Raw genomic sequence first — 27,141 nt, forward strand, 5'->3', positions numbered from 1 at the left:
TATTTCCTTTTTCTGTCTGTGTTTGGTCATTGTTTTGCTTGCCCAGGGAAGGAGCTATAGTATCCCCACTTACTCCCTGTTCACTGGTATTCCCCATGCATGAGTCATTTTTCTTAAATCTGTCCCTTTGTTCTTTTGGAATTCCTAATGTTTCTTTTTCATTTGTACAAATCTTTACTGTTTTATTTAGCTCTAGGTTAAACCGTACCTCTTTATTAGAAGTATTTGCACTTTCTGTCACAAGTTCATTTACTGGCACTTTCACATTTAATCCATTAGGCATCTCAGAGTCGTTATGCAAAATTATATCAGAGCAATCTGTCATTTTGGCACTGCAGTTATCATGAGTACTTAGTCACTTTTCGGAAGCCCCCCGGTCATTGCTATGGCCATCAGCCCCCTCTTTGGAAGGTTGTTTTTGCGCTGTACAGAGCTTTCCTATTTGCTCAGCTAACATTTTCACTTGGGCCTCAAGGCACTGGAACCTTTCCATCTCTCTAGGATCCTCTTTCTGTGGTCTAGGTCGATATTGGTTGTTTTCCCCCTGATTGGATCTATTCTGATATCTCTCAGGTGATTGATGTCGGTTGGGATGGTTTCTGAACTCTTGATTCATTTGTGGAGGGGAGTGGGTTGCACCCATCCTTTGATTATAGTCCCCTGGTGGGGAATCATTGTATTGACGTGGATTGTAGTTCACGTTTTGCCTCATGTCCTGTCTCTCAGATTGTGGGTACTGGTCCCTAGGTTGATTTCCATTATCAGTAAATTGATCCACATATCGGGGCCTATCCTGATTACCATATATCATGGTGTTGGGATCAAATCTGCTCTGTGTCCCCAATGCCTGGTAGGGACCATCATTTCTTTGATCTTGATTTTGTCTCTGGTTATTGTTCATACCTGCCATATCAGGCCGATATCCTACCCGGGGTCTGTCCCCTAAATACCTAGGGCTGATGTAGCTCTCTCTATTACTAGGATCATGTGATTGGAACATTGGTACAGGAAATGGCGATCTTTGTTGATTACCCCTTTGTTCAGGTGTCACATTATTTTTACCTTGGCTTTGAGCAGACTCAAGGGACATTTTGGCTGACCTGATTTCCATTACTGTGGCTGAGGGTTCTTTAGATTTAGGTCTAGTATCTTTCATTTTATCACTTTCTCTACCCTGACAATAGAGTACCTCATATAGTTTTGTGCTTTGATGTACAATCCATTCAAGGGACTTGTCACAGTCAAATTCACGGACCAATTGGGATATGATGTCTTTCTGTAGCCCATAGAAGTATGCAGGTTTAAACTCATTGGAATTTGAGTCAAAAGATACATCAAAGCGAGAAAATGCTCTTTTTAAGTCTTGTAAAAATTGGCGAGGGGATGTATTAGGTCCAGCAGTAATTGTGTAAGCGACTTTCTTTGCCTCCTGCAATGACTGAAAAGGAGAAAAATGACTCCTAATTTCTTTTTGAAACTCCAACCAGGTCATATTCTGCTGTTCATTTAATCCCCTTATGATGCTGGCCGTCGGGGCATCTAAAGTTAAATGAAAATATTGTCTGTACTGTTCCTTAGGTATCTGGAGTGCTTTAAAAATGTCATGCACCGCTTCTAAGTGATCCTCAATGCAGCATTCACCTCCCTTTTTTAAATGGTTTGATCAGGGCCTTAATGGATTTCATTATTTTTATGGGGCTACTTGTTGCAATGCATGGAATTGCACTATTTTGTGATTCAATCCTGTTTTCAGGTGTATGAGATTGGTGGCTGCCCCCAATGGGAGTATCAAATCCCCCAAGGGCGCTGCAACCAAGTTCAGTCACCGGCCCAGTCACTGGAGCACTAGCTCTTTGGGCAGAGCTAGAATTCACCTCCACGCCATTGAATGTGGTACCCTGCCGCCTCTCCTGGGACCTGGGAATGCACATTTGCTGTTCTAAGTCCTTACACTTTTTAAGGAGTCTGTTTGCTTCATTTTGCAAATAGTTGTTTTCATCACTCATCTTATTAATCACCTCCTGCATGTCGCACATTTGCATTTGGCATTCATTGAACTCTTTATTTCTCTTGTCTCTTTCTTGAATCATTTTAATCATTTCTTGTTCTGCACTCTGGAGATCACATTCTTTTTCACAATGTTCTTTTTGTAAAATCTGCATTTCTGAAACAACCTCATCTTTATCCTGTCTAATGTGGTCCACTAAGGCTTTTAAGTGTACCAATTCTTGCTCACTATCCTCAAATTGTTTCTTGCTTTTGGATAACTGAGCATCAAAGTCTCTGCATTTTAATTGCATGTCTTTTTGGCATACATCCAATTCTGCTCTTAAAATTTGCTGATTTTTACTTGCCCCATCTAATTCAGTCTTTAACCTGTTAATTAGCTGAGTATCATTCTCCTGCATTCGCAGGGACTTATTCAAAATAAACCATATTTTGCCGCATAGCCGTATTAAACAGTCTTTCTCTGCACTTTTATCCGCTGCATTCAATAATCTTGTAAGGCAGACCTGAATTATGCTGCCTTCTGCAAAAATATTGTCTAGTTTTTCTTTCTGCACCTCACCCTGAATGCGTTCATGCCATTCTAACGTGCTATTCGACGACCAAGTCCCATGTGCAAACAACTTTGCCTCTAAATATTGCACTAGGTCTGAGAATGTGGTTTCCCTTTGTGACATTCTGAAATTCGTTTTTAGTGGCACACTGCTATTATAAAATGGGTTCTCTTTAATGTGCAAATGGCAGTGTGAGACACGCTTGCCACGCCCAGTAGGTACTCTATGATCACTTTCCCGGCCTGCAACGCACCATAAATATGTTGGGTATTTTGTGAAGATTTGGGGCCTGACGGTATTTTCTTACCGCCGAAAAATAACTTAGCAACAATCACTCCTTGTATTCAGATTGGGCCATGTACAACAATAATACAGTGGACATGCATTATTTCAGCACACAGACATGCGTATATGGTATGCATGGTTGGTATGCGTGGTTGGTGGTATTTTGGTGAGCATAATTCCCTTGTTTTATTTGTGGCCCCAATATCCAGAACCCCTTATTTTTGCTTAGATTTTTTGTGTAATCACTAGAGAGACCTCAGGCTTGCATTTCAGGAACACCACATTTTCATTTTTAGTGTGCCACCATGGGCAATTTCTCTCTGTCTTATCTACAGCAGCGAGCTATCATGTGGTATTTTCACTATCTTATATACGGTAGTGAACTATGTCCCGGGCCTCCCTTTTTGCCGACTCATAGACCTCCGACAAACTACAACACACACAGTTAGTTATAATTGCTCATACTGAATTACATTGTGCACACGGCTGCAGCAAATTTGACGTTTAGCTACCTTGAAAATGACAATTGCACTGTCTAAACATCTCCCCACATCATCGGCACTGTATTGGTAAATATAAAACACACCACCCGTCTGCTTTCAAATATTTTTGTGTATTATAAAAGTTGCATTTAAACACGATCTCACTCTTTACAGAAATAAATAAAATAGCACAGTAACAGCATTGTCTGTGATACACTGAAAAGAGAGTGGCAGAGACAAGAACTCAATTTGCAACATTAAACATGTGATTAAAGCACAGGAATCTCATTTCCTACACTGACTGAATATTCTCGTACACACTCAGCCCCCACACTTCTGTAATTACCTTATCTGTTCAGCATGAGTTTTCTTCAGCTGTTCTCTTTCTGAATTTGGCTCCCTTGAAGATTAACCCCAGTGAAAACAAGCGTCTTTCGTTCTCAAACCGGGGTTATTGCCTGGAATTCTCAGCTTTTGCAGCAGGTATGCTTCAGCCAGGAAACAGGTCCTTCTCCCAGCTCTGCCAAATCCCGACTGTCCTCCCCCTCTCCTCAAGCTCCCCCAGCAAAACTCTCATCACTGCCTCTAGCATGATACTTGCTATGACGCTGCTCCAATCAGAAATCAATCATGCCATCTCCTCCCTCACTACACAATGGCTCATTTCTACAGTAATTATTTGTAACCAACTGATTTCCTGTTCCTTTGAGCCCTTTGCTTCCTGTAGTTATGTGGACAGAGCAGCAGAGAAAAAGAAAAAAAATGAATGTGCGTTTAAAAGTTCACTTTCAGAGTAGGCCTAATTCTGCAGTGGAGACACATTTTTATTAGTGGGTTATGTGAAATGCTGTTTTATTAGTCAGGTTATTTATTAATAATGTTAGTTATTAATTTTCAAATGTGTCTCTTGCACCATAGGCATTTCAGGTGAAAAATAGTGTGCATTTTTGAGTGTGCACGTGTGCTTTTAACTGTAAAAATAGATTTGCATAACACATATAGCAATGCACCACACCCATGTGGTGGTGCTGCATCAAAAAACAAATTGCTACCTGTGCAGTAGTGCTGTACTCTGTGCTGTAACACGCCAAATATCCTTACACTCCCCAGGTGCTGATATGTAATATAAACATCCATGAACAGGAGATGGGGAAGGAAGAGGTTCAGCAGAGAAGAGAAGGGAAATAACAGATTCCAGCTTGGGAGCTTCTTCAAGAGAGAGGAGGTGGCTTTCTAAGACAGTATAGAAGATATGCAAAGTGGGAGCAAACTTGATGTCTTGGGGACCAAGCAGGATAAAAGAATAAGGCGAGAGCCTTCACATGGAGGGTGACTGCAGAGCCGGGGGGGGTAGGGGTGTGAATATTGCCAAATTCAGTTATGCACGTGTGGAGGGTATTTGGGGATAGAGGAGTCCATCAATAGTTTTGTTGACAAGGAGAAGGAATTTGGGGAGGAAGCCATTGCAAATGACTCATCGTCCTGTCGCCCGGAGGTAGTGTGCAGATGTGGCAATGATCGGGAGAGGTTTAGGGGGGTCTGCGAAGCAAGGCTGAGTTTTTCTGAAAGAGTAAGTAGGGAGTCCCATTAGGAGTCGGAAGGAGTGTCTCAGCCTTGAGAGGAAATGGGTGGAAGGGAATGACTTGGCAGAGTGGCAGAGTGGCCGAGTGGAAGGCAAATACTTAGCAGAGTGGAGGGGACTTATTTGGCAGAGTGGAAGGGAATTACCTAGCAGGTTGGAAGGGAATTACTTGGCAGAGTGGAAGGGAATTACTTAGCAGATTGGAAGGGAATTACTTAGCAGAGTGGAAGGTAATTACTTGCCAGAGTGGAAGGGAATTACTTGCCAGAGTGGAAGGGAGTTACTTAGCAGAGTGGAAGAAAATTACTTTCCAAAGTGGAAGTGAATTACTTGCCAGAGTGGAAGGGAATTACTTAGAGTGGAGGGGAATTACTTGGCAGAGTGGAAGGGAATTACTTAGCAGAGTGGAAGGGAATTACTTAGCAGAGTGGAAGGTAATTATTTGGCAGAGTGGAAGGGAATTACATAGAGTGGAGGGGAATTACATGGCAGAGTGGAAGGGAATTACTTAGCAAAGTGGAAGGGAATTACTTAGCAGAGCGGAAGGGAATTACTTGGCGAAGTGGAAGGGAATTACTTAGCAGAGTGGAAGGGAATAACTTAGCAGAGTGGAAGGTAATTATTTGGCAGAGTGGAAGGGAATTACCTAGCAGGTTGGAAGGGAATTACTTGGCAGAGTGGAAGGGAATTACTTAGCAGAGTGGAAGGAATTACTTAGCAGAGTGGAAGGTAATTATTTGGGAGAGTGGAAGGGAATTACATAGAGTGGAAGGGAATTAATTGGCATAGTGGAAGGAAATTACTTGCCAGAGTGGAAGGGAATTACTTGCCAGAGTGGAAGGGAGTTACTTAGCAGAGTGGAAGATAATTACTTTCCAAAGTGGAAGGGAATTACTTGCCAGAGTGGAAGGGAATTACTTAGAGTGGAGGGGAATTACTTGGCAGAGTGGAAGGGAATTACTTAGCAGAGTGGAAGGGAATTACTTAGCAGAGTGTAAGGGAATTACTTGGCAGAGTGGAAGGGAATTACGTAGCAGAGTGGAAGGGAATTACTTAGCAGAGTGGAAGGTAATTATGTGGCAGAGTGGAAGGGAATTACATAGAGTGGAAGGGAATTACTTAGCAGAGTGGAAGGGAATTACTTAGCAAAGTGGAAGGGAATTACTTAGCAGAGTGGAAGGGAATTACTTGGCGAAGTGGAAGGGAATTACTTAGCAGAGTGGAAGGGAATTACTTAGCAGAGTGGAAGGGAATTACTTAGCAGAGTGGAAGGTAATTATTTGGCAGAGTGGAAGGGAATTACATAGAGTGGAAGGGAATTACTTAGCAGAGTGGAAGGTAATTATTTGGCAGAGTGGAAGGGAATTACATAGAGTGGAAGGGAATTACTTGGCAGAGTGGAAGGGAATTACTTAGCAAAGTGGAAGGGAATTACTTGGCGAAGTGGAAGGGAATTACTTAGAAGAGTGGAAGGGAATTACTTAGCAGAGTGGAAGGGAAAAAAGGGCACATTTTCCAGATATTGAGATGTCTGACAGCCGTGGAGGTAGCAGTATTGAATTGCTGCAGTTCCAGGTTGCTTTTGGAGAGATCCCCAAGGTTGAGGGGGGATGGCGATGGTGGATGAGTGTGAGGGATGAAAAAGAGAGAAGAGAGGAGGAGTGAAGAACTAGCAATTCAGAGGTCGATTACCTCAGTTTTGGGGAACTGAGCATTGATCAGACAGGGGCACACAGTCCAATCTCCTTTGGGTTATCGTGTCACCTCTGTGTGGATTACACCCAAATCATCTTCTTCCCTTTTTTTACCCCAGAGCTTTTCTCTCGCATAACTGAATGCCTGAGCGCCATTCACCATCATGCTTCGATTGAGAGTAGGAGAAGAAAGTGGTAGGGTTTGTTAGGGAGGAGGAATAATGCGCGTGAGTGCCATGCATGTGGATGACTGGAGCAGGTTGGAAGGGAATTACTTGGCAGAGTGGAAGGGAATTACTTGGCAGAGTGGAAGGGAATTACTTAGAGTGGAGAGGAATTACTTGGCAGAGTGGAAGGGAAATACTTAGCAGAGTGGAAGGGAATTATTTGGGAGAGTGGAAGGGAATTACATAGAGTGGAAGGGAATTAATTGGCAGAGTGGAAGGGAATTATTTGACAGAGTGGAAGGGAATTACTTAGCATAGTGGAAGGAAATTACTTGCCAGCGTGGAAGGGAATTACTTGCCAGAGTGGAAGGGAGTTACTTAGCAGAGTGGAAGAAAATTACTTTCCAAAGTGGAAGGGAATTACTTGCCAGAGTGGAAGGGAATTACTTAGAGTGGAGGGGAATTACTTGGCAGAGTGGAAGGGAATTACTTAGCAGAGTGGAAGGGAATTACTTAGCAGAGTGGAAGGGAGTTACTTGGCAGAGTGGAAGGGAATTACTGAGCAGAGTGGAAGGGAATTACTTAGCAGAGTGGAAGGTAATTATTTGGCAGAGTGGAAGGGAATTACATAGAGTGGAGGGGAATTACTTAGCAGAGCGGAAGGTAATTATTTGGCAAAGTGGAAGGGAATTACATAGAGTGGAAGGGAATTACTTGGCAGAGTGGAAGGGAATTACTTAGCAAAGTGGAAGGGAATTACTTAGCAGAGCGGAAGGGAATTACTTGGCGAAGTGGAAGGGAGTTACTTAGCAGAGTGGAAGGGAATTACTTAGCAGAGTGGAAGGGAATTACTTAGCAGAGTGGAATGGAATTACTTGGCAGAGTGGAAGGGAATTACGTAGCAGAGTGAAAGGGAATTAATTAGCAGAGTGGAAGGTAATTATGTGGCAGAGTGGAAGGGAATTACATAGAGTGGAATGGAATTACTTAGCAGAGTGGAAGGTAATTATTTGGCAGAGTGGAAGAGAATTACATAGAGTGGAAGGGAATTACTTGGCAGAGTGGAAGGGAATTACTTAGCAAAGTGGAAGGGAATTACTTAGCAGAGTGGAAGGGAATTACTTGGCGAAGTGGAAGGGAATTACTTAGCAGAGTGGAAGGGAATTACTTAGCAGAGTGGAAGGGAATTACTTAGCAGAGTGGAAGGTAATTATTTGGCAGAGTGGAAGGGAATTACATAGAGTGGAAGGGAATTACTTAGCAGAGTGGAAGGTAATTATTTGTCAGAGTGGAAGGGAATTACATAGAGTGGAAGGGAATTACTTGGCAGAGTGGAAGGGAATTACTTAGCAAAGTGGAAGGGAGTTACTTGGCGAAGTGGAAGGGAATTACTTAGAAGAGTGGAAGGGAATTACTTAGCAGAGTGGAAGGGAAAAAAGGGCACATTTTCCAGATATTGAGATGTCTGACAGCCGTGGAGGTAGCAGTATTGAATTGCTGCAGTTCCAGGTTGCTTTTGGAGAGAACCCCAAGGTTGAGGGGGGATGGCGATGGTGGATGAGTGTGAGGGATGAAAAAGAGAGAAGAGAGGAAGAGTGAAGAACTAGCAATTCAGAGGTCGATTACCTCAGTTTTGGGGAACTGAGCATTGATCAGACAGGGGCACACAGTCCAATCTCCTTTGGGTTATCGTGTCACCTCTGTGTGGATTCCACCCAAATCATCTTCTTCCCTTTTTTTACCCCAGAGCTTTTCTCTCGCATAACTGAATGCCTGAGCGCCATTCACCATCATGCTTCGATTGAGAGTAGGAGAAGAAAGTGGTAGGGTTTGTTAGCGAGGAGGAATAAGGCGCGTGAGTGCCATGCATGTGGATGACTGGAGCAGGTTGGAAGGGAATTACTTGGCAGAGTGGAAGGGAATTACTTGGCAGAGTGGAAGGGAATTACTTAGAGTGGAGAGGAATTACTTGGCAGAGTGGAAGGGAAATACTTAGCAGAGTGGAAGGGAATTATTTGGGAGAGTGGAAGGGAATTACATAGAGTGGAAGGGAATTAATTGGCAGAGTGGAAGGGAATTATTTGACAGAGTGGAAGGGAATTACTTAGCATAGTGGAAGGAAATTACTTGCCAGAGTGGAAGGGAATTACTTGCCAGAGTGGAAGGGAGTTACTTAGCAGAGTGGAAGAAAATTACTTTCCAAAGTGGAAGGGAATTACTTGCCAGAGTGGAAGGGAATTACTTAGCAGAGTGGAAGGGAATTACTAAGCAGAGTGGAAGGGAGTTACTTGGCAGAGTGGAAGGGAATTACTAAGCAGAGTGGAAGGGAATTACTTAGCAGAGTGGAAGGTAATTATTTGGCAGAGTGGAAGGGAATTACATAGGGCCTCATTACAACTCAGGCAGTAAGGGTTTTACGGCGGCGTAAACAGCGCCGACCCTTACCGCCTGAGTACGAGGTCCCTTAGCGCCATGGAGGTTTTAACACCTGCTTTTAGCAGGTGTTAAAATCCATGGCGCTAAGGGACCATGGAGTTAATTACGCCACCGTAATTTACGGTGGCGTAATTAACGCCTTCCCCACTCCCATTATGCCCTATGGGGCAAAATGGGAATGGGGAAGGGTAAATGGGAAAATGGGGATTTACCGCCCCGCCAAGGTCGGAATGGGGCGGTAAATCCGCCAACCACCATGGCGTAAACGTAGTTTACGCCATGGTGGTAAAGTCACGGCCCAGGCGGTAACTTACCGCCTGGGTCGTAATGAGGCCCATAGAGTGGAGGGGAATTACTTAGCAGAGAGGAAGGTAATTATTTGGCAAAGTGGAAGGGAATTACATAGAGTGGAAGGAAATTACTTGGGAGAGTGGAAGGGAATTACTTAGCAAAGTGGAAGGGAATTACTTAGCAGAGCGGAAGGGAATTACTTGGCGAAGTGGAAGGGAATTACTTAGCAGAGTGGAAGGGAATTACTTAGCAGAGTGGAAGGTAATTATTTGGCAGAGTGGAAGGGAATTACATAGAGTGGAGGGAATTACTTAGCAGAGTGGAAGGTAATTATTTGGCAGAGTGGAAGGGAATTACATAGAGTGGAAGGGAATTACTTGGCAGAGTGGAAGGGAATTGCTTAGCAAAGTGAAAGGGAATTACTTAGCAGAGCGGAAGGGAATTACTTGGCGAAGTGGAAGGGAATTACTTAGAAGAGTCTAAGGGAATTACTTAGAAGAGTGGAAGGGAAAAAAGGGCAAATTTTCCAGATATTGAGATGTCTGACAGCCGTGGAGGTAGCAGTATTGAATTGCTGCAGTTCCAGGTTGCTTTTGGAGAGAATCCCAAGGTTGAGAGGGGGATAGGTGATGGTGGATGAGTGTGAGGGATGAAAAAGAGAGATGAGAGGAGGAGTGAAGAACTAGCAATTCAGAGGTCGATTACCTCAGTTTTGGGGAACTGAGCATTGATCAGACAGGGGCGCACAGTCCAATCTCCTTTGGGTTATCGTGTCACCTCTGTGTGGATTACACCCAAATCACATTCTTCCCTTTTTTACCCCAAAGCTTTTCTCTCGCATAACTGAATGCCTGAGCGCCATTCACCATCATGCTTCGATTGAGAGTAGGAGAAGAAAGTGGTAGGGTTTGTTAGGGAGGAGGAATAATGCGCGTGAGTGCCATGCATGTGGGTGACTGGAGCCCTTTATGAGTGGCAAGGATAGAGTGATCAGGGGAGATTAGGACTAGACAGGAGCATGATAACGGCAGCGGTGGTAAGTCTGAGAGGGCAGGCAGGAGGGACAGGTGCAGGAAGGGTTTGCTAATGGCCACTCACGAGCAACAATGAACACAAATCAGGCCAATATCACCCAAAACAAATTCAGGTAGGCTACACGCAACTGACAATGGATCTACATGATAAAATTGGGGCAAAAAAACCTGCGGCGGAAAAACGCGAAGTGTACATTTTCGAATTGACGAAAATGTAGAATCAAGCTTTTATAATTCGGAACACGTTATGTGTACATTATTTCCTACATTTTAATTTAATTAGTGAGGGTTTTGTAAATAAAAAAAGAAATTAAATGTGTGTACGCATGTATACTTACTTTTTGACTGCATTGTTTGTGATGCTTTTGTTTTTGGAAATCTCGCAAGAGATCCCACGAGAACAGGACATAGGGAAGTAGGACACAACCAAATACGAAAAGAGAGAGGAATGCTGCACTCCTCGCAATGGATGCGGGGGACAACCCCGCAACCCCTGTTCGGTATAATGGGATTCGACTTTTTAGATCTTGCCGAATGCGCAGTAATCACGCATTCAGCATTTATTTCTCTGTACTTTTGTACATTTCCACCAACAAAAGGCCCGTAGTGAAAAACAAACACTCATTCGGCTGGCAATGAGCAAGTCAGAGTCCAAGATCAGTAGAAGGGGTGGATGATGAGGATGGGTGAGAGCCGGAGAAGATGGAGGGCACTGCACTTGCTTTATATTGATGACCACCATCTTGTGGGCAGGAGCGAGGAGTGTGGGCAAGGGGAACAGTTGAGAACTTTACCCCATTGCTCTGCTTCGCAGCTCCCACTTGAGTGGACTACTTCCCTAACTACATTTCTATTGCAACAAATGGTGAATATGCAGTGCCTAGTGCAAATATTGATGCCACCCCAAGGGAAGCACCTTGATGGTGCTCAAGCCGGTTTTAGTGGCAATATGGAACTACTGCCGCTGTTCTGCTGCTGGCACTCTTGACAGTTCACTGGGATTGGCATGAAGTAGCACCAGCGTTAGCTGAAACGTACACCTAATTCTTAGACGCACACACCCAGGACGATTCTTCCATAGGTTGTGGTCTTCCTCTGCCTTCAGCCTGGAATGGGAGTGGATCCCCCACCAGTTCTACTAGGGCCAGTCTGACTTTTGAAGGACTCTCTTAAGCGGGGACCGGGCTTTAATCTAAATCACTCGCTCGAGTTATTTCTGCCCCTACCCTTGATGCAGTGTGAGCTGCCTTTTCTTTCAGGCCATCAAAGCAGTATGTTCATTACCCATGAAAACAAAAACCTAAAGTGGGAGCAGGGTCGTCCTCAAACCCTCCAGAACCGCTGGCTTCAGACATTAGCTGCGGTGCCGAAACAGGGTCGACCCCCTGCCGTGTCCTGGAAACGACAACCTGTCTCCCAAAAGTGAACAAAGAGATAGCCCAGGTTTATGGTCTCAATCAGGTTTACAAACCTGTTTCCATCTTGGGAAATCAAGACGAGTGCATGGGTAGAAACTGTGATATAAGACATGAGTTAAAGTGAGTCTCCTTGTGTGCTCAGTCGCTCACACCACTCGAGCTTTGAAAGAACAGCTGGACGGGCACTAATTTGGCATGGTACAATGTATGCCCACCTACAAAATGATATGTGCTACCATTAAATTGGGTAGAGATTTCAAATATTACTACTGTGCTTAGTAGTGGAAGAATCTGTCATGAAGTGCTAGATAAAAATCCTCATTTTATTATTACTAATATGAAGATTGTCCATGGCTCACAGTTTGTGTCGTATGCTTTGGTTGTGTCTCACGTGAAAATGCTTCACCTCGTATGCACAGGTGTCACCATCACAGTGCCGTAGATAGGCTGTGTTCTGAGCGATAAGGCCTGACTCGATTCTAGGGTCTAATTTTCCACATAACACGCAGGGGAGGGGATGTATGGGAATGGAGCAGCTCCTGCTGTTCATGAGTTTACGGTATTCTGCTTACAGTGTCCACACAAAGTACCACCCCTACAAGGGTCACACATAATTTGACAGGGAACAGCAGACAGCAAAAGAGGAGGATGAACCCAAAGAGCTCCAGAGCTTTTTCTACAGGCTGCCGTCCCCCATTGCAAAACATCCAATGTGCCACATTGCGAGTTCAGCAGTGTGGGAGAAAATGGTGGTATGAGAATTACAACCACCCTACTGCCACTTTCCAGCACAGCCAAATGTTGAGCTTGAAAGTGAAGTGGATGATTTACCTCCTTTATACAGCTGGAGGTAAATCCTACAATTTAGTTTCTTATGCAGTATTGAAGAAAAACACATAGATTTTCCTTTTAGGTTAATGGCATCAGTGCTCAAATGTACAACAGATCGAGTGCCTTCACCTGTAACTAGGGAACTCTCTTCTGCAATTCACGGTTATCAGTTAAACAAGATTCAAGGGGATGTTAGAGGCACTAAACACAGAACACATTATTATACTGAAAAGCTCTCAGCAGCTGAGCATAGAAAGAAACAGAAGGTGCACTTTCCTAGACTGCTACTAGAGTTTCCTATCCTGTAACAAACAAACACATTGCATTGACTGTACTGTACTGCTCAAACGTCGGACTTGGTTGTTGACAGTTGCTGATTTGTTCATCACCTTAAGGAGTGTTCTCCTGTGCCGTTCCAACTGTACCTCTCCATGGCTCCTGTTGACATTCAAAATACTAGTTGACAGGGCTTCGTAAAAAGTGAGGGATTGGAACAGTAAAACACTGAGTGGGATATTTGCATACCCACAATACTTTGGAGGCAAAAAGTATTTAAAGCCTCACCATGATACTATGGGCATGTCATTAATCTGCACGCAAACTATTATTTTGCAGAGCAAAAAAGATTCTTTGCAACATTTGCCAATCTAATACAGTTCGGTAGGGTTCAATAAGCACTCAGTAAAACATTTTTTGCATAGCAGAGAGCTACCATATAATTTATTAAAGTCTATGCCCACTGGAACTCTGAAAACTTGGAAAGGATGCAGATTTGGATAAAAAGCAGCCACGTATGGGGTAGAGATCAAATAGACTAGAGGCATCGTCCGGAGGGTCATGCCCAGGGAACAGCAGCAGGCCCAATTGCTTGTGCTGGAGGATGGGGTCAGGCTGATAGGCTAGGAGGACAGTGTAGAAATCTCTCAGAACAAACTGTATTTATAGAATTATCACATTGCTATTTATTTATTTTCATTTATTTTATTATTTTTTTATAACACGCTTAATATCTGAGTTTGGTTTCTAATCGCGAATCTGGGATACGATCCTCTGTTGCTCTGCATGGTTTTGCTTCCAAGACCAGCAGTTTGCCCCTGTGCTAGGATAGCACATTAAAGTCAACAATATACCACAGTGAGCCAAACAGCCTCTTCGGTGATGTGTGTGAAATCCTGGCTGGCGCTACTAGGACATCCGCCCTTCCGAGGTCCATAAACTGAGATTCATTGAGTTGTGTGACATGGACTCCTAGTATTATAGACCTTCGAAGCGAGAGGAATCCAGCATGAAGCTGATGTTATTGTCCATATGTTATTATTGACAGAGCACACATATGTGGACAGCTTGGAAATGTGACCTAATATATGGTTCGTAAAGTTAGGTTTTTGGGCAAGAAAAGGTACTATCCCAAGCACTGGAAAGACCTTGGCTTGGGGTTGAAAAGGTTCATTTTATAGCACAATTGTTTGTGAAAAATGGGGTAAAAGACAAAATGGTCTACAATGCTGATGCCCCAGCCAACAATATCTGTCATCTTTGCCACTGTAAATAACGTTCATGATGCTAGTTGCCACCATTGTGGGTCATTATTGCACATATCAATCATGTTCATGGCGCTGGTGCCACAGATGTATGCCCTCATTGCCACTGTAAAACACTTTCATGATGCTTTTGGCCAGACTATATGTCATCAATGCCAGTGTAAAATTCTTTCATGATTGATGCCAGTGCCCACAGTACATGTTGGCATTGCCATTTTAAATCACATTCATGACACTGGGGACTCTAATATGTCATCAATGCCACTTTAAAACAGTTTCATGATGCTGCCCCCCCGCCCACCCCGCTCCCCCGGCATAAGTAATAGTTTCTGCTCTAACTGCATACACGCACTAAGCTACCTTTTAGGTAACCTTTTAAATCTTAGTTCGTCAGATTAAAATATCAGTTGAAGTTGCTATTTGAAGCTTCAATTTGCCCTGCGATATAGATGTAGGCTGAACATGGGGTGTGACTACGAAGAACAATGACACATTCCTTTTTCTGTCACAGGCCACCCTTCTGCAGTTCAGACCCACGCACAATCTACGGCAAAATCCTGGACGGTGTTATTACCTTCCCTAGCTTCCTGAGTGAAGCGTCCTGCTCCATCATCACCAAACTCTGCAGGTAAGCCCCCTTCCCATCCCCCCACACCCCTCTCCATAGGAAATCCCTCTACACGCAAATGTGGGATTTAAAGTACGTTGCCACAGTTAGTTTCCATTGCAACATGTTAGTGCTTAGAGAAATGGTATTAGGTGCTAACTTGTGCCCACAATGGGCCTCATTACGACCCAGGCGGTGGAGGGTTAACAGCGCTGGTGGAGCTGCCGGAGCCGTTAACCCTCTACCGCCTCATTACGAGGTCTGCTCGCGGGACCCGCTAATGACGTCTGGTAAAACTAAGTGTCCTTAGCCGGACCCGCTAGCAGGCCAGGATGCTAACAACGGGCCTGTTATTAACGGGCCCGTTGTTAGCATGCTCCCTATTCCCATTGAGCCCTATGGGGGCTCAAATGGGAATGGGGATGTACCGGGTCCCAGGAAAAGGAATTACCGGGTCCTCCAAGGTCGGAATGGTCCTGTATTTCCCCATTCCAGGAACCCAGACCCGGTACCCGGTATGGGGGTAGCCATGCCGCTTAAAAAAGCGGCATGGTTACCTCCATACTCGTAATGAGGCCCATTGTGTCCCTTTCAAATAATGTACCCAACACAAAGGGAGTTGAGCGCTGCCAAATTTAGACAGTTGTGTAGCTCTCTTGCAAGAGAGCAAAGAAATGGGAGCAATTAACTGTTCATCCACATGTATATGCATTCAAATGCACAGAAAAGTACGTTTATATATTAATTTCTGTTATAAAAAAATCAGCCAGATTTGGGAAAAAGGCAGATGCACTATGTTTAATGCCTGGTTGCTTAATCTTACTCGTGATCTAAAGGGGTATTTGAAAACATCTTTGCATAATGGCATGTGAGGAAAAAGACATTAATTTACTAGAGATCTGCATGGGAGTGCTCAGAAGGACTGGGCAGATGTGCAGGTAGAGTAAAGATCCTCTGCAAAAATCACGAACGCTGAAAATGAAGAGGTCAAACTACCGACCTTTTAAATCACTGAGATAAAATCGCGAAAAGTAAAAAAATGACAAAACTTTCAAACTTAATAGAAACACATAAAATGCCTACAAAATAAAACTGGCCAGTCACAGTTTGGTTTCAAGTAGGTGAAAGATATGCAGGGATAATGTATCCCCCCACCACCATAAAATAGGTATGTGTAAAAGTAGGGTGCTGAATTGTTCTTGGTAGGGTACCAGAGAGGGCTTTACCACGGCCAACTAAATCATAAAGAAATTAAAAACACATTTTTAAAATGGATGCAGCCTCATTGATGGGGGAACAGAGTATGGGCCCGATTAATGGAATTATTTGTGCAAAAAATAGGGAACTTGCGCGCCAAACAGCGTGCCGAATCCTGTACGTCGATTCATGGAAGCGACTGCACGGGGCTTTGCCGGTACTTGCGTGGAGGTCGCGCAGGCTCGGCATGGCTCTGTGTGCGGCCAAGTGCCTTGCACATGACTCCACGTAGGGGGTGGGCGTGGCCTGCATAGGGGCCATAATAGGGAGAGGAACACGCACAATGGGAGTCCGCAAGTGTAGGTGAATGTGGCTGTTTTGGCTTTGCATGGGGGCGTGTCGGGGAGTACCACCCACGACTTGCCAATATGGTTACTTTGCGCTGTAGAGTCCATAAATACACGTGTTGTGCATATTTTATTCTGTGTGCAGGCTCGCACAGTGTTGTTCTCGCCGCACGGCAAATGTGGGAGAAATGCGCACTTTTCCATTAATCGGGCCCTATGTATATAGATTCTATCTATAGGAAGAAATGGGGGTTGTTTAACAGCTGCTTTGCTTGTTCTTAAGCAATGGGCAGATTAGAGGTGCCAGTGTCGGGCTTGGCAGGCAGTATTTTTTGTGGACCATGATCGAAAAAATAAACGCATCATCACAGACTATAAAAGGTGTCTGGAGAATTTGTTCACTCAGGGGCTGTAGATATTTTCCACTAATGAGAATGAGTGACCAAACCTAGACACAACCAACCCAGTGTTGCTCTGGGAACCTCTTTCCAGTAATTGTTTTTAATAGTAGGTGAAAAAGGTGCTTTTTACAGCAGACATTACAGTCAGTTCTTTAGAGTAACACCTAAAAAATTGCCAAGTCATCAACAGCACATACGGGAATGGCCCAGTGTATTGTCATAATTCCAATGCCCACAGTATTGCGTGTGCCAGTATGACCATTGTAAAACACCAATCATTATTCCAGTGCCCACACTATATGCCAGTAAACAGATCTGGGATTCACTTTTATACCAAAACCTATGTAAGAAGTTAAGTTGCAAATGAATATGAGTTTACTCTGGACTATCATGTATAATCCTCAAACAGATTGACTTGTAGAGTGCTTCAACACAATCTTGAAACATCTATTGTTTGTGAAGGATGGGAATACCTGGGATTCATTGAATCCACTGGCCTTTTTTGCCAGCAGGAAAATGCTGCAGGCCTCTACTGCACTCCCCCTGACAAATTAGTAAATAGGAATCCTTCTGACATCCTGGATAGACTACTAGGGTCTATAGAGAACCATGTTAATAATGCTACATAATTCCTGTAGAAAACTAAGGAACAGATGACCTTGATCCATGCCATCATCTGGAGGTAGCTCTTGAATGCTCAAGGAACTTTGTAATAGAAGGCAAGGGTATGTTTTGCTGCCTCACATCCGTGAACGCATTTTAAGACCACTGATCTGGCCAATATGGGATAATAAAGTCTGTGGGAAAATTAAACCTTCATATACAGCAACCCAAAATGCAGAAAACATGAGCAGGTTTAACACATAACACGCTAAAATAATGGAGAAGTGGACCTGGCTGTAAAGGGAGTTGTTGACAATATTGCACAACCTCCAGTTGGAGGTGTGAACATTCCAACAGTCCTTCCAAATACCGCTCCACAAGACCTGGCTGACAGTGTGAACCATTTTTGAAAGGCCTTGTTGGAGGTCCCAGGTCGGGTGGAAGATTTGTGTTACTTTTGGAAAATAAGCGAATTGTTAGAATTCAATGCATATCCTATACCCTGGTCGGACAAGTTAATAGAGAAACTGGGGAGCTCTAATACAATATTCACCCTGAACCTGACCAAGAGCTAATGGCACTTTAAAGAGAGAAGGGTGGGAAGTCCCTAACAGCATTGAATGCCCTGAAAACAATGTACAAAAGTGGATTATGTGCTATGCATGTCAGGAACATCTAGTGTGTTTTATTTAGGTGGGAAATCCATGACAGGATGAAAAGGGTAATGTATCCCCTACGGCACCGTATTCCTTAGAGTGGCCCAAGGCTTTTTAACTCAGCCCCACAAAAAGTACATACATACAGAACATGTGCAATTCCAAACCTTTCTTGACAGTTATGCCTTTATGTGGTACCAAGTTGCCTATTTCATTTGATTGTTAAAAATCTGGTTTGTATGTAAATTGTGACGTTTTAGCCTGTATTGCGCAACACGGTTCCTAATAAGCCAGTATGTCTGGGTCCAGAGCAACATACATTATGCAATCTCGCTTTGCATTACTCTTCTCCTTTTCACAAAACTGAAAAAGCTCAATGCACATTGTCCCTGATCTGTGACAGCACCCCACCGTAGCAACAATATAGTGAATGGCATATATAGCCTGTTATGGCAGATAAAAAAGGCTTTTTTAGCCACTGTCTCAAAGCCAGTGTTTAAGAGCTGTCCAAGGAGTGCCCATGTCCCTTTGAAATTATTTGAATTCTTCCCTAAATAAATAAATAAAACAATAATATCAGTTTAAAAACAGACACCCATACCAGATGGATTTTGTAGATTTGCCAGCGTAGATGCAACAGGAACTCCATGGAGACTTAAAAACCTATGCCACAGCTACGTTTTGTACAAACATCAGCAAAATATCACGTGTCCCACTATTCAAGGGTGTGTGCATGGAAATTGTAAGAGTAAACCCTCAACAGCCTTTATCTACATATATATATATATATATATATATATATATATATATATATATATGTATATATATATATATATATATATATATATATATATATATATATCTAAAACAGAAAATCTGTTAGTTTGTTGGTTCACATACAATTCCACAACGTTCCACCAATCTGCACCAAATCTTGCACAGTTGCCTGTTAGGACCGTCCAGACGTCACTGGCTACATTACATGTGGACGGCCCACCCCGTTCCCTGGATTTTCAGCCCCTGTACACATGAGAGGCTGTCTGGAAGAAGCGAAACATCAAGGTGGTTGTGGGAGGACCCAGCATAGCTCAATTTCAAGCATCTGGTTTCAAGGCCCTAAGATGCACCGTTTTAGAGATATCTGCACCGCCACATACTGCACCGTGCCAGGGTGAGGCATCAGGTGGGGAGAACCCACAGAAGGTCCCATCATGCTGCAGCATGCCAAATCTCCCCTACCCTCCCTGTCTTCTCTGTGATTGTTAACGACTGAGAGTGTTATCATGTCTGTCTACAGAACCCGTGCGAAGAACGGGCACTTTCTGCTAGTGTCAAATATTGCAGCCTGTTGTTTTGATATCGCTGATCAAGGATTCAAAGCTCAAAAAAACACAAAAGGGCATTTTCACCACCTTATCAGCTGCAGTGTCTAAATCTGAAATTGATTACTAATCTTTATTTCTCAAACTTCAGAGTCACATATTAATTGTTATAATACTCCCAGTCTGTGTGATTCTATAATTGTACCTCGGGAACAGCCTCCCTGCCTCCTTGAAACTTGAGGAGAACCACCTCCGGTTCCGGCAGCACCTCAAAACCTTCCTCTTTGCTTCTGCTTTCCCTCCTCCTCTCCCCTGCTGAACTCCTGGCCGAAACTGAAACTGCACTGGTTACCTGGCCACCCTCTGATCTTGGGCCCAGGTCCCCGTCCCCACCAATTGCACACCTGCACTGCCTCCCCGCACTCCCCACACTTGGGGACTGTTTTCTGTATCCCTTCAGTCCCATATCAGCACTTGACACCTGATGTCTGCACTTAACCTTGCACTTGCCAGCAGCTGGCCGCCATTTTATTTATTGGTGTTATATATTCTATTTATTTTTTATTGTTAATCCCATGCACTGCACTGTCCCCCCCGCACTTTTCCCCTTCCACCTTCCCCTGCACTTGCGCGATCTCAATGACACCTGTCCTAGTAAGATCATTGTCTCTGTCTTCCCTCTGTTCCCCCTCCCTTGCCTTGTCGTGCCTTGAAACACTTGTCTGTAGGCTCGTTATAAATGCCATATCATATCATAATTCTTTTTCCACAAACTGTTAACTGAAGAAAGGTGATAAACACCGTAGTCCTCACATAGGCAGGTTTTTCATTTTCTTATTTAACATTTGTCCTCAAATTGCCCTGAGGATAAACATAGGAGAAGCGCAAAACACCTACCAGCAATGTCTATTAGATTTTGTTTTTTTAACATGTATTATGAATGTAGCTCTACAAGACAGGAGATTTTGATCAATTCTCTTACAAACACAATGATTGTTAGAACAAACAAAACAAAACATAAAATACTAGCAATACCACACAGCATTGCACGGGTCTGTAGCTGACATGCACATGGGGTCTACTGTAGCCTTGTGTATTTTTTATTGTGTCATAATTTCCTATTTTTGAAAAATCAAAAAAATTGGCAATCTTCCAAAATCAACTATACTGATGGTACAGGGCCAGACCCCACTCCACCCCTGTGCAGGACGAAGGAGTGGGGTTGGTCAAATTTCACTATCGCCAGTACTCCCCAGACTGGTCTGCCGACTTTGTGTCCTAATTTACTCATTTTTGGATAAGTCGTAAAATCGGCAATCTTCTGAAATCACCTAGACTGGTGGCGCACGGCCGCACCGCACCCTGTGCAGGGCGAATGGGTGTGGTTGGTCAGATTTCACCATCACCAGTACACTCCTGACTCTTATGCTGAACACGGGCCAAAATATCAGCCCACCAGCAGTTGTTGGGTGGGAGCAAACAATCGCAAAATCGTCACTCTCCCGAAACCGCCTATACTGATAGCACACGGACAGACCACATCCTGTGTAGGGCGAATGGGTGGGCTTGGTTAAATTTCACTATCGCCAGTATGCCCCAGAGTGGTATGCCGACCATGAGCGAACATTTCAGCGCACCAATTGTTATGGAGCTGGAGCCAAAACCGGACATTCAAACACACTTTCACAAATATATATAAATATATATATGCACAAAGAAATCAAGAGCCCGTAAATCAATTTTCATTATGGCAACTACACGCTTTATTTCGTATCATGGTGTACTTCATCTTACGCATTTAATGGCAGTCACTTGGCAGGTGCCACCTCACCATTTTCCAATCCCACCGACCTCTATCATCACCTGCACAATAAGCGTCTCTAATGAACGAACGAACGAACGAACGAACGAACGAACGAACGAACGAACGAACGAACGAACGAACGAACGAACGAACGAACGCAGTATAACTACATTCGGCTTCCTTTCTACCAAAAACCTTTTTAGGTATAGTTTGTAACTTTCCCCCTCTTGATATGCTGCCACCCTTTAACCAAGTGAGCCCCTACTTTGGCCAATGCTAGTTCTCCAGCCCCCCTTTCCAAATGAGAGGACAAAGACCTTCATCAACATCTCTTAGCACATTTTGTCATTCAGACTTTATTTATGTGTCTTTCTTCAGGGTCATAAATGACAATAAGAAGTGTCCCTCCTCCGATGACCCATGTCAGTGGCCATAGAAGCCATCTTAACTGTTAGTCACCACTATTTAACCAGAGGGGAAACAGTGTGAGTGCAATTATTCCTCATGGAAGGTGTCTTCTCCCGCACAACACAGGTCTTTATTTAAACAGATAGGCAGAGGCTATGTTTATGCTGGTACTAATCCACAAGCATTTTTAAAGGATTAACATTGCAGCCATTATTGTCACTTTCCTCAATATCAATCTGCAAGTGATTTAGCGTAATACATTTTTTTTAAACACTAAGGCCCTCATTCCGAGGTTGGTGCTAGTCATGGCGCTATTAGCGCCATGACTAGCACCAATACCGGTACCGCCACCGACGTGCTGATATGGGGACTTACCGGTCCATTCTGCCCTTTGCGGGACCCATAAATCCCCATTTGAAATGCCATTCCCATTCCCATTTGAGCCCCCATAGGGCTCAATGGGACGAGGGAAGGCGGCAATAACGGTACCGCAAATTGCGGTACCGTTATTGACCCTGGTATCCCTTTGCGGGTCCCGTCCATAACACCTGGTAAAACCAGGCGTTAACGGAGGGACCCGCAAAGGGACCTCGGAATAGGGTGCAAAGGGATTACCGGCACCAGTGTCATTAACGGTGCCCGGTATCCCTTTGCGCCCGGGTCGTAATGACCCCCTAACAGTAAATAAAATGTTTTAAAAATAGCAAACCAATAAACCAATGTAATTGGTGAAGTAAAGAAAAACTGCATTCAAAAGATTGTTAAACAAGGAAGGCAAGAAAAAAATGAAACAAAATAATCCAACTTCTCAAACAACCCTAATTTTAATACACATTAAAATTCATAAACGCTCAGGAAATTCAAAATCGAAAGTCAGACATTGTGAAACAGTCCTTATTCAACTGTCCAAAGAGTGAATTTCATAGTCAGGTGGATGCCAAGGTCTAGGGACAGGTGCTGGCAACGCACGAGAAGAATTAAGGGAGGTTATTGCGGAGGCAGCAACTAACTCAGGAGGTTCAGCCTTTGGAGAAAGCCGGGAATCAGACACGGCAAATACCAATAAGTGAAAGCGTCCTAAATATACATCTGAGATACTTCAATGATTCTGGAAAAATATAAACCAGAAGCGTTTTAAAAGAAATTGATTCCAATGTTGCAATTTTTCTAAATATTCAGGGCACAGGCAAACAGGAATGTGAGGTGCAGAGGGACTAAAATAGCCTTGTAGAGAAGAAAAAGTAAGACATACGACGTGAGCAGAACCTGATTGGGAGCCTTAGGGCGCCATTGCGAAACGTCAGTACATCTATTGTCTACTTGAATTCGGATCATGAAGGGAACTGATCATGTTGGGCAAATACCTGATTGCTATTTCATGTTTCTTAGCTAAAGAGGTATATGAAATGCATATTGACAGAATGGTATGTCATGAATTAGAAAGTAATCCACTACAGGACTCCTGCACACCACTGAAAATTAGGAGGTTAAGATACCCTTTAGTGAAAAAAATAAACGTAAAAAAGATTAAAGTAAAAAATAACAAAACTTTAATATTTAATAGAAGAACATCAAATACATAAAAGAGAAACGTCTGGCCAGTCACATCATGGTTTCCAGCAGGTAAAGGGTGTGGTGAGGGTTGGGTGCATTCTTGGGGTAACAGAGAATTTCAGTTGTAAAGATGCACGTGAAAAAGAAGCAGTGCACAATTGATCCGGGACAACAGGAGGATTCACGGTGCACGACTACATCATTAAGAAACGAAAAACAATGTTTTAAAAAAGAATTCATACTTTTGGACAGAATTATCTTTTCTAAAAAACACAAGAAAAATGATAAATGTAGTTATTCCTATTTTCTTCCTGTAAAATGTCTTTATTTCTCATTATCTTTTGGATTTTTTTTCATTATCTTCTGGATATTGTTATATATAGACGATGTGTCACTGCCCAATTCCTAACACATTGATGTCAACCATTTGTACTAGAAAGAATAAACCAAACCCCCAGAGCAAGAGTTCTACTTTCACTGTCACGGCCTGAATTGTTACAATGTATTATTGTTATGTTTATTATAATCATAATTATTGTTAGCATTGTTGTTATGATTGCCATTGTTATCATCATCATTATAAAGGTTGTGAGTTGTCCTCTCTGACTGCATGTGTTGGAATTTTGACTCGTCTACTTTAAAAAGCTTCTGCATGTTATTTAAGACTGTCATGATCACCCATGCCAGGTGTCCTAATACATTGTAGCCTGGTTGGGTGAAATCCACTCGTAGGATGCTGCGAGAAAATATGGAATGGTACAAAACATACATTTCATTCCTAATCCCTTGTTGGTAAGATTGTGTTCTATGGAAACTTGGTACAAACCCCCCCTTTACTTCCCACTGGCTCCAGAGCCAAACCTTAGACCATTCTTTATATATACGTAGATGTCACACTCAGGCTGAAAATATCTGATTTGGGGAGTCATTTGAGAGATGTCTCAAGCGAAGCCACCACCATGTCTCTTTCACTCCCTTCAACCCTTCTGTTGTTTTTAGGCCTCGACCAGGTCAGAGATTGGGAAACACCAAGAACGGGATCCGAGGCCTGAAGAAGCACAGGTAAGTGTTCATTGGAAGGGGGCGTGAGATCTTCAATGCACCATCAGTCATGTGCATTGCAAGAACATTTGCTCCTTAAAACTCTGGCGGGAATTTGCGCATATACATACTCTGCATTTTATCTGAATGCCAATGGATTTTCATTACCAAAAAAGTTGGTTTTCTAAATTTGCAGTAGTTTCAACATTGATTTATCAATATACTCTTTCCATGTTATTATTTACTAATCATCTTGATGGTTGAATTCCCCTCAACACGTGTTTCAGTTCAGAGGTATACACTCCTGTGTTAACTTCAGAGTGTCCCAATCCGGGAAAGGTTTGCTTTTAACTAGAGGGATATGTTCATTAATGGGATCCGAGTGACATCGGATAGGAGGATGAGAGTGGAGTTCAGGTTGTCTGCAATGTCACTCTGACCCTGAGGTGAAGTGAACCCTGTAGTTAAAAACGACCCGTCTCTAAATGTATGTTGTGTATCACCCCTCCACCCAAAACCCTATTCTAAGCCCTGCTCTGCCCCTTATGGACCAGCACTGCAGCTGCTGTAACGTGCAGGCATGAGGGACTATGTACAAGATAGAAATTACAAAAGGACCACATTACAAGTTTGGTGGTGCTGGAAAAAAATACTGGCAAAGTTAAGGAATTTTCACTATCACCATTTTACCACCTGCATTGCCAAATTACGAGCTTGGGGATGAAGTGGAAACTATACCTCCAGCACTTGCTGGTTCTACTGCGGGTGAAATGACCACTGCTGGGAAATCCTCCAGATCCCCAGTGGAGGTCTGTGGGCTCCAGGAATCGGTATCAACACGGCCCTTCCACCACTCGCACTCATCAGATTTACCACGAATGTGAGTGGCATAAGCGGTAAAAGAGGTTGGTGGTGTTGCCACAGGGAATAGCACCAAACTTGAAATGAGGACACAACTTCCATCTCCCATGACCAAATAGCCCCCCTAAAATGAAGAAAATAATACCTGCCGAAGAAAATGCGGTACCCCCCTGCTGTGAGGTCGTGGCAGATGACTACGGCTTCCTTAGTCCATCAATATGATGTCACAGCAGGAGGATACAGCAATTGGAAACAGTTGCTAATATCTTCCTGTATAAGTCATAATAACAACCTTATACACTGAAAAATACAGTACAACGTTTTACGACAGCCTTTTAAACAAGTATAAAATTACTAAAAAGTTTGTCTAATTTTTTTGGGGGGGTGGGAAAGGGCAGATAAGGGGTTGTGGGGGATTGGGAATAGTTAAAATAGGTTGTGGGAGGGGGTTTGGTGGGAAACCCCCTCACCCCCCAAAAAAAGAAAAGAGTGATTACTTTTTTTGTAATTTTGTACTTAAACAACGTTATACCGTATTTTTCAGTGTATAAGATTGACTGTCGATGAAAGAAGGTAGAACCAAAAATACATATTGAATGATGATATGATATTGTATTTACAACATGCCTGTACACAAGTGTTTCAAGGCGCGACAAGACAAGGAGGGGGAAACAAGGGAGGACAAAACAACGATCTTACTAGGCCTTGTGTCAATCAGATCGCGCAAGTGCGATATGACTGCTAATCGTTTCATGCAAATCTTGATCATTTTGGGGAGGAGGTGTAGGAGCTTGGCGCGCCGCTTTTGCCAGCAGTAGAGAAAGGGGATGCTTTGTGGCAGCGACCCACACCCTACCCGCCGCCATCACCTCACCTTCACTCTGTGCTCACGAGACCTGCATTTGTATTGTATTCATAACTCCCTTCTCTACCTCTGCTTTAACTCTTAGGTGGTTCAACAAATTGAACTGGAAGAAGTTATCCGCGAGGCAGCTCGAAGCTCCCACAGTATCACTAATTAAACAGGTGTGTGAAGGGGTTATTATGCCGAGATAACCACTGTATTATTTGTCATCTGTGCGTGTCTGTGAGCAGGAGGATACCTTTTGGCAGAAACTTGAACAGCTTTTCTACAGAATCTTTTGCAATTACCACTAGCGCAAAAATACCCTGGTGCAAAATAACACAGTCTTTCAATGCATTTTTGCACAAAGGCAAATGACTAAGTAGGGGGAAAATGATATCAGTAATGCGAAAATGCATTGAAGAGTATGGGCAACAGCAAATAAAATCTAACACAGGATACCCACTTTTTATTTTTGCATGTGTCACAAATGACCACACTCAGAAAGGTGGTTCAAGGGTTTTGACCTTCAAAATGTAAAACAAACATGTTTTTTCTCTGGCCAGGCTGCAGGCAGGGTAGAGTGAAGGCCTCCCCTCTCTTGTCTCCTGTGAGCTTTCCACCACCCCACCACAGGCACCCCGAACGCCCCATATTTCCCCTGCACTGTCTAATACTTGCTGCCTTATCTATCTACTCACTCCGTTTTTTTAGGGGTGCCCTGACCTAGCACTTCCTCAGGTTTCTGAACAGGAATGGGTGTTTCTGGTGTACCAATGTCAGACACTCTGGTCCAGCCTCTATCTTAGTTGCATGCGTTTACTCCTCTCCCTGACCTTACTACTCCCTCTATTCTACTCTCTCTTTCTCTCTCTTGTCCTGTCTTCCCTCCCTCCAATTCTTCACACTTTCTCTGCTCTTTTTTGCTCACCCCTCTCCTTTCCTCTCTCTGCTCTCACCACTCTATTCTCCTCTCCTGTCCACTCTCCTTTCCTCTCTACTCTCCTCTTCCCATTCCATGCTACTCCCTTCTCCATTCTCCTGACACTGATCGCTCTACCCGCTACCCCTCCCTTCTCCAATCTCATATGCACAGTGCCCCATCTATGCATCGGTACCCTAATCTTACCCACTCCCTACGCCAATCTCTTCCCACTATTCCCCTTCTGCTTCA

General features: G+C 43.5%; 1 protein-coding gene across 2 annotated transcripts in view; it reads left to right on the plus strand.

Annotated features, from left to right (window-relative positions):
* The window catches only part of LOC138453056 (cGMP-dependent protein kinase 2-like), a 524,549-nt gene that overhangs the window by 489,592 nt on the left and 7,816 nt on the right, over positions 1-27,141 (plus strand). The window contains exons 18-20 of one of the 2 annotated variants that reach the window (XM_069605520.1): positions 14,834-14,950; positions 24,221-24,283; positions 26,074-26,149. In XM_069605520.1, coding sequence (XP_069461621.1) covers positions 14,834-14,950; positions 24,221-24,283; positions 26,074-26,149 — 256 coding nt within the window. The remainder of the gene's footprint in view (positions 1-14,833; positions 14,951-24,220; positions 24,284-26,073; positions 26,150-27,141) is intronic. The other variant, XM_069605521.1, reaches the window with a different exon arrangement.

Source organism: Ambystoma mexicanum, chromosome 4p, assembly GCF_040938575.1.
Source record: "Ambystoma mexicanum isolate Mex_15411 chromosome 4p, UKY_AmexF1_1, whole genome shotgun sequence".
Lineage (NCBI taxonomy): Eukaryota > Metazoa > Chordata > Amphibia > Caudata > Ambystomatidae > Ambystoma > Ambystoma mexicanum.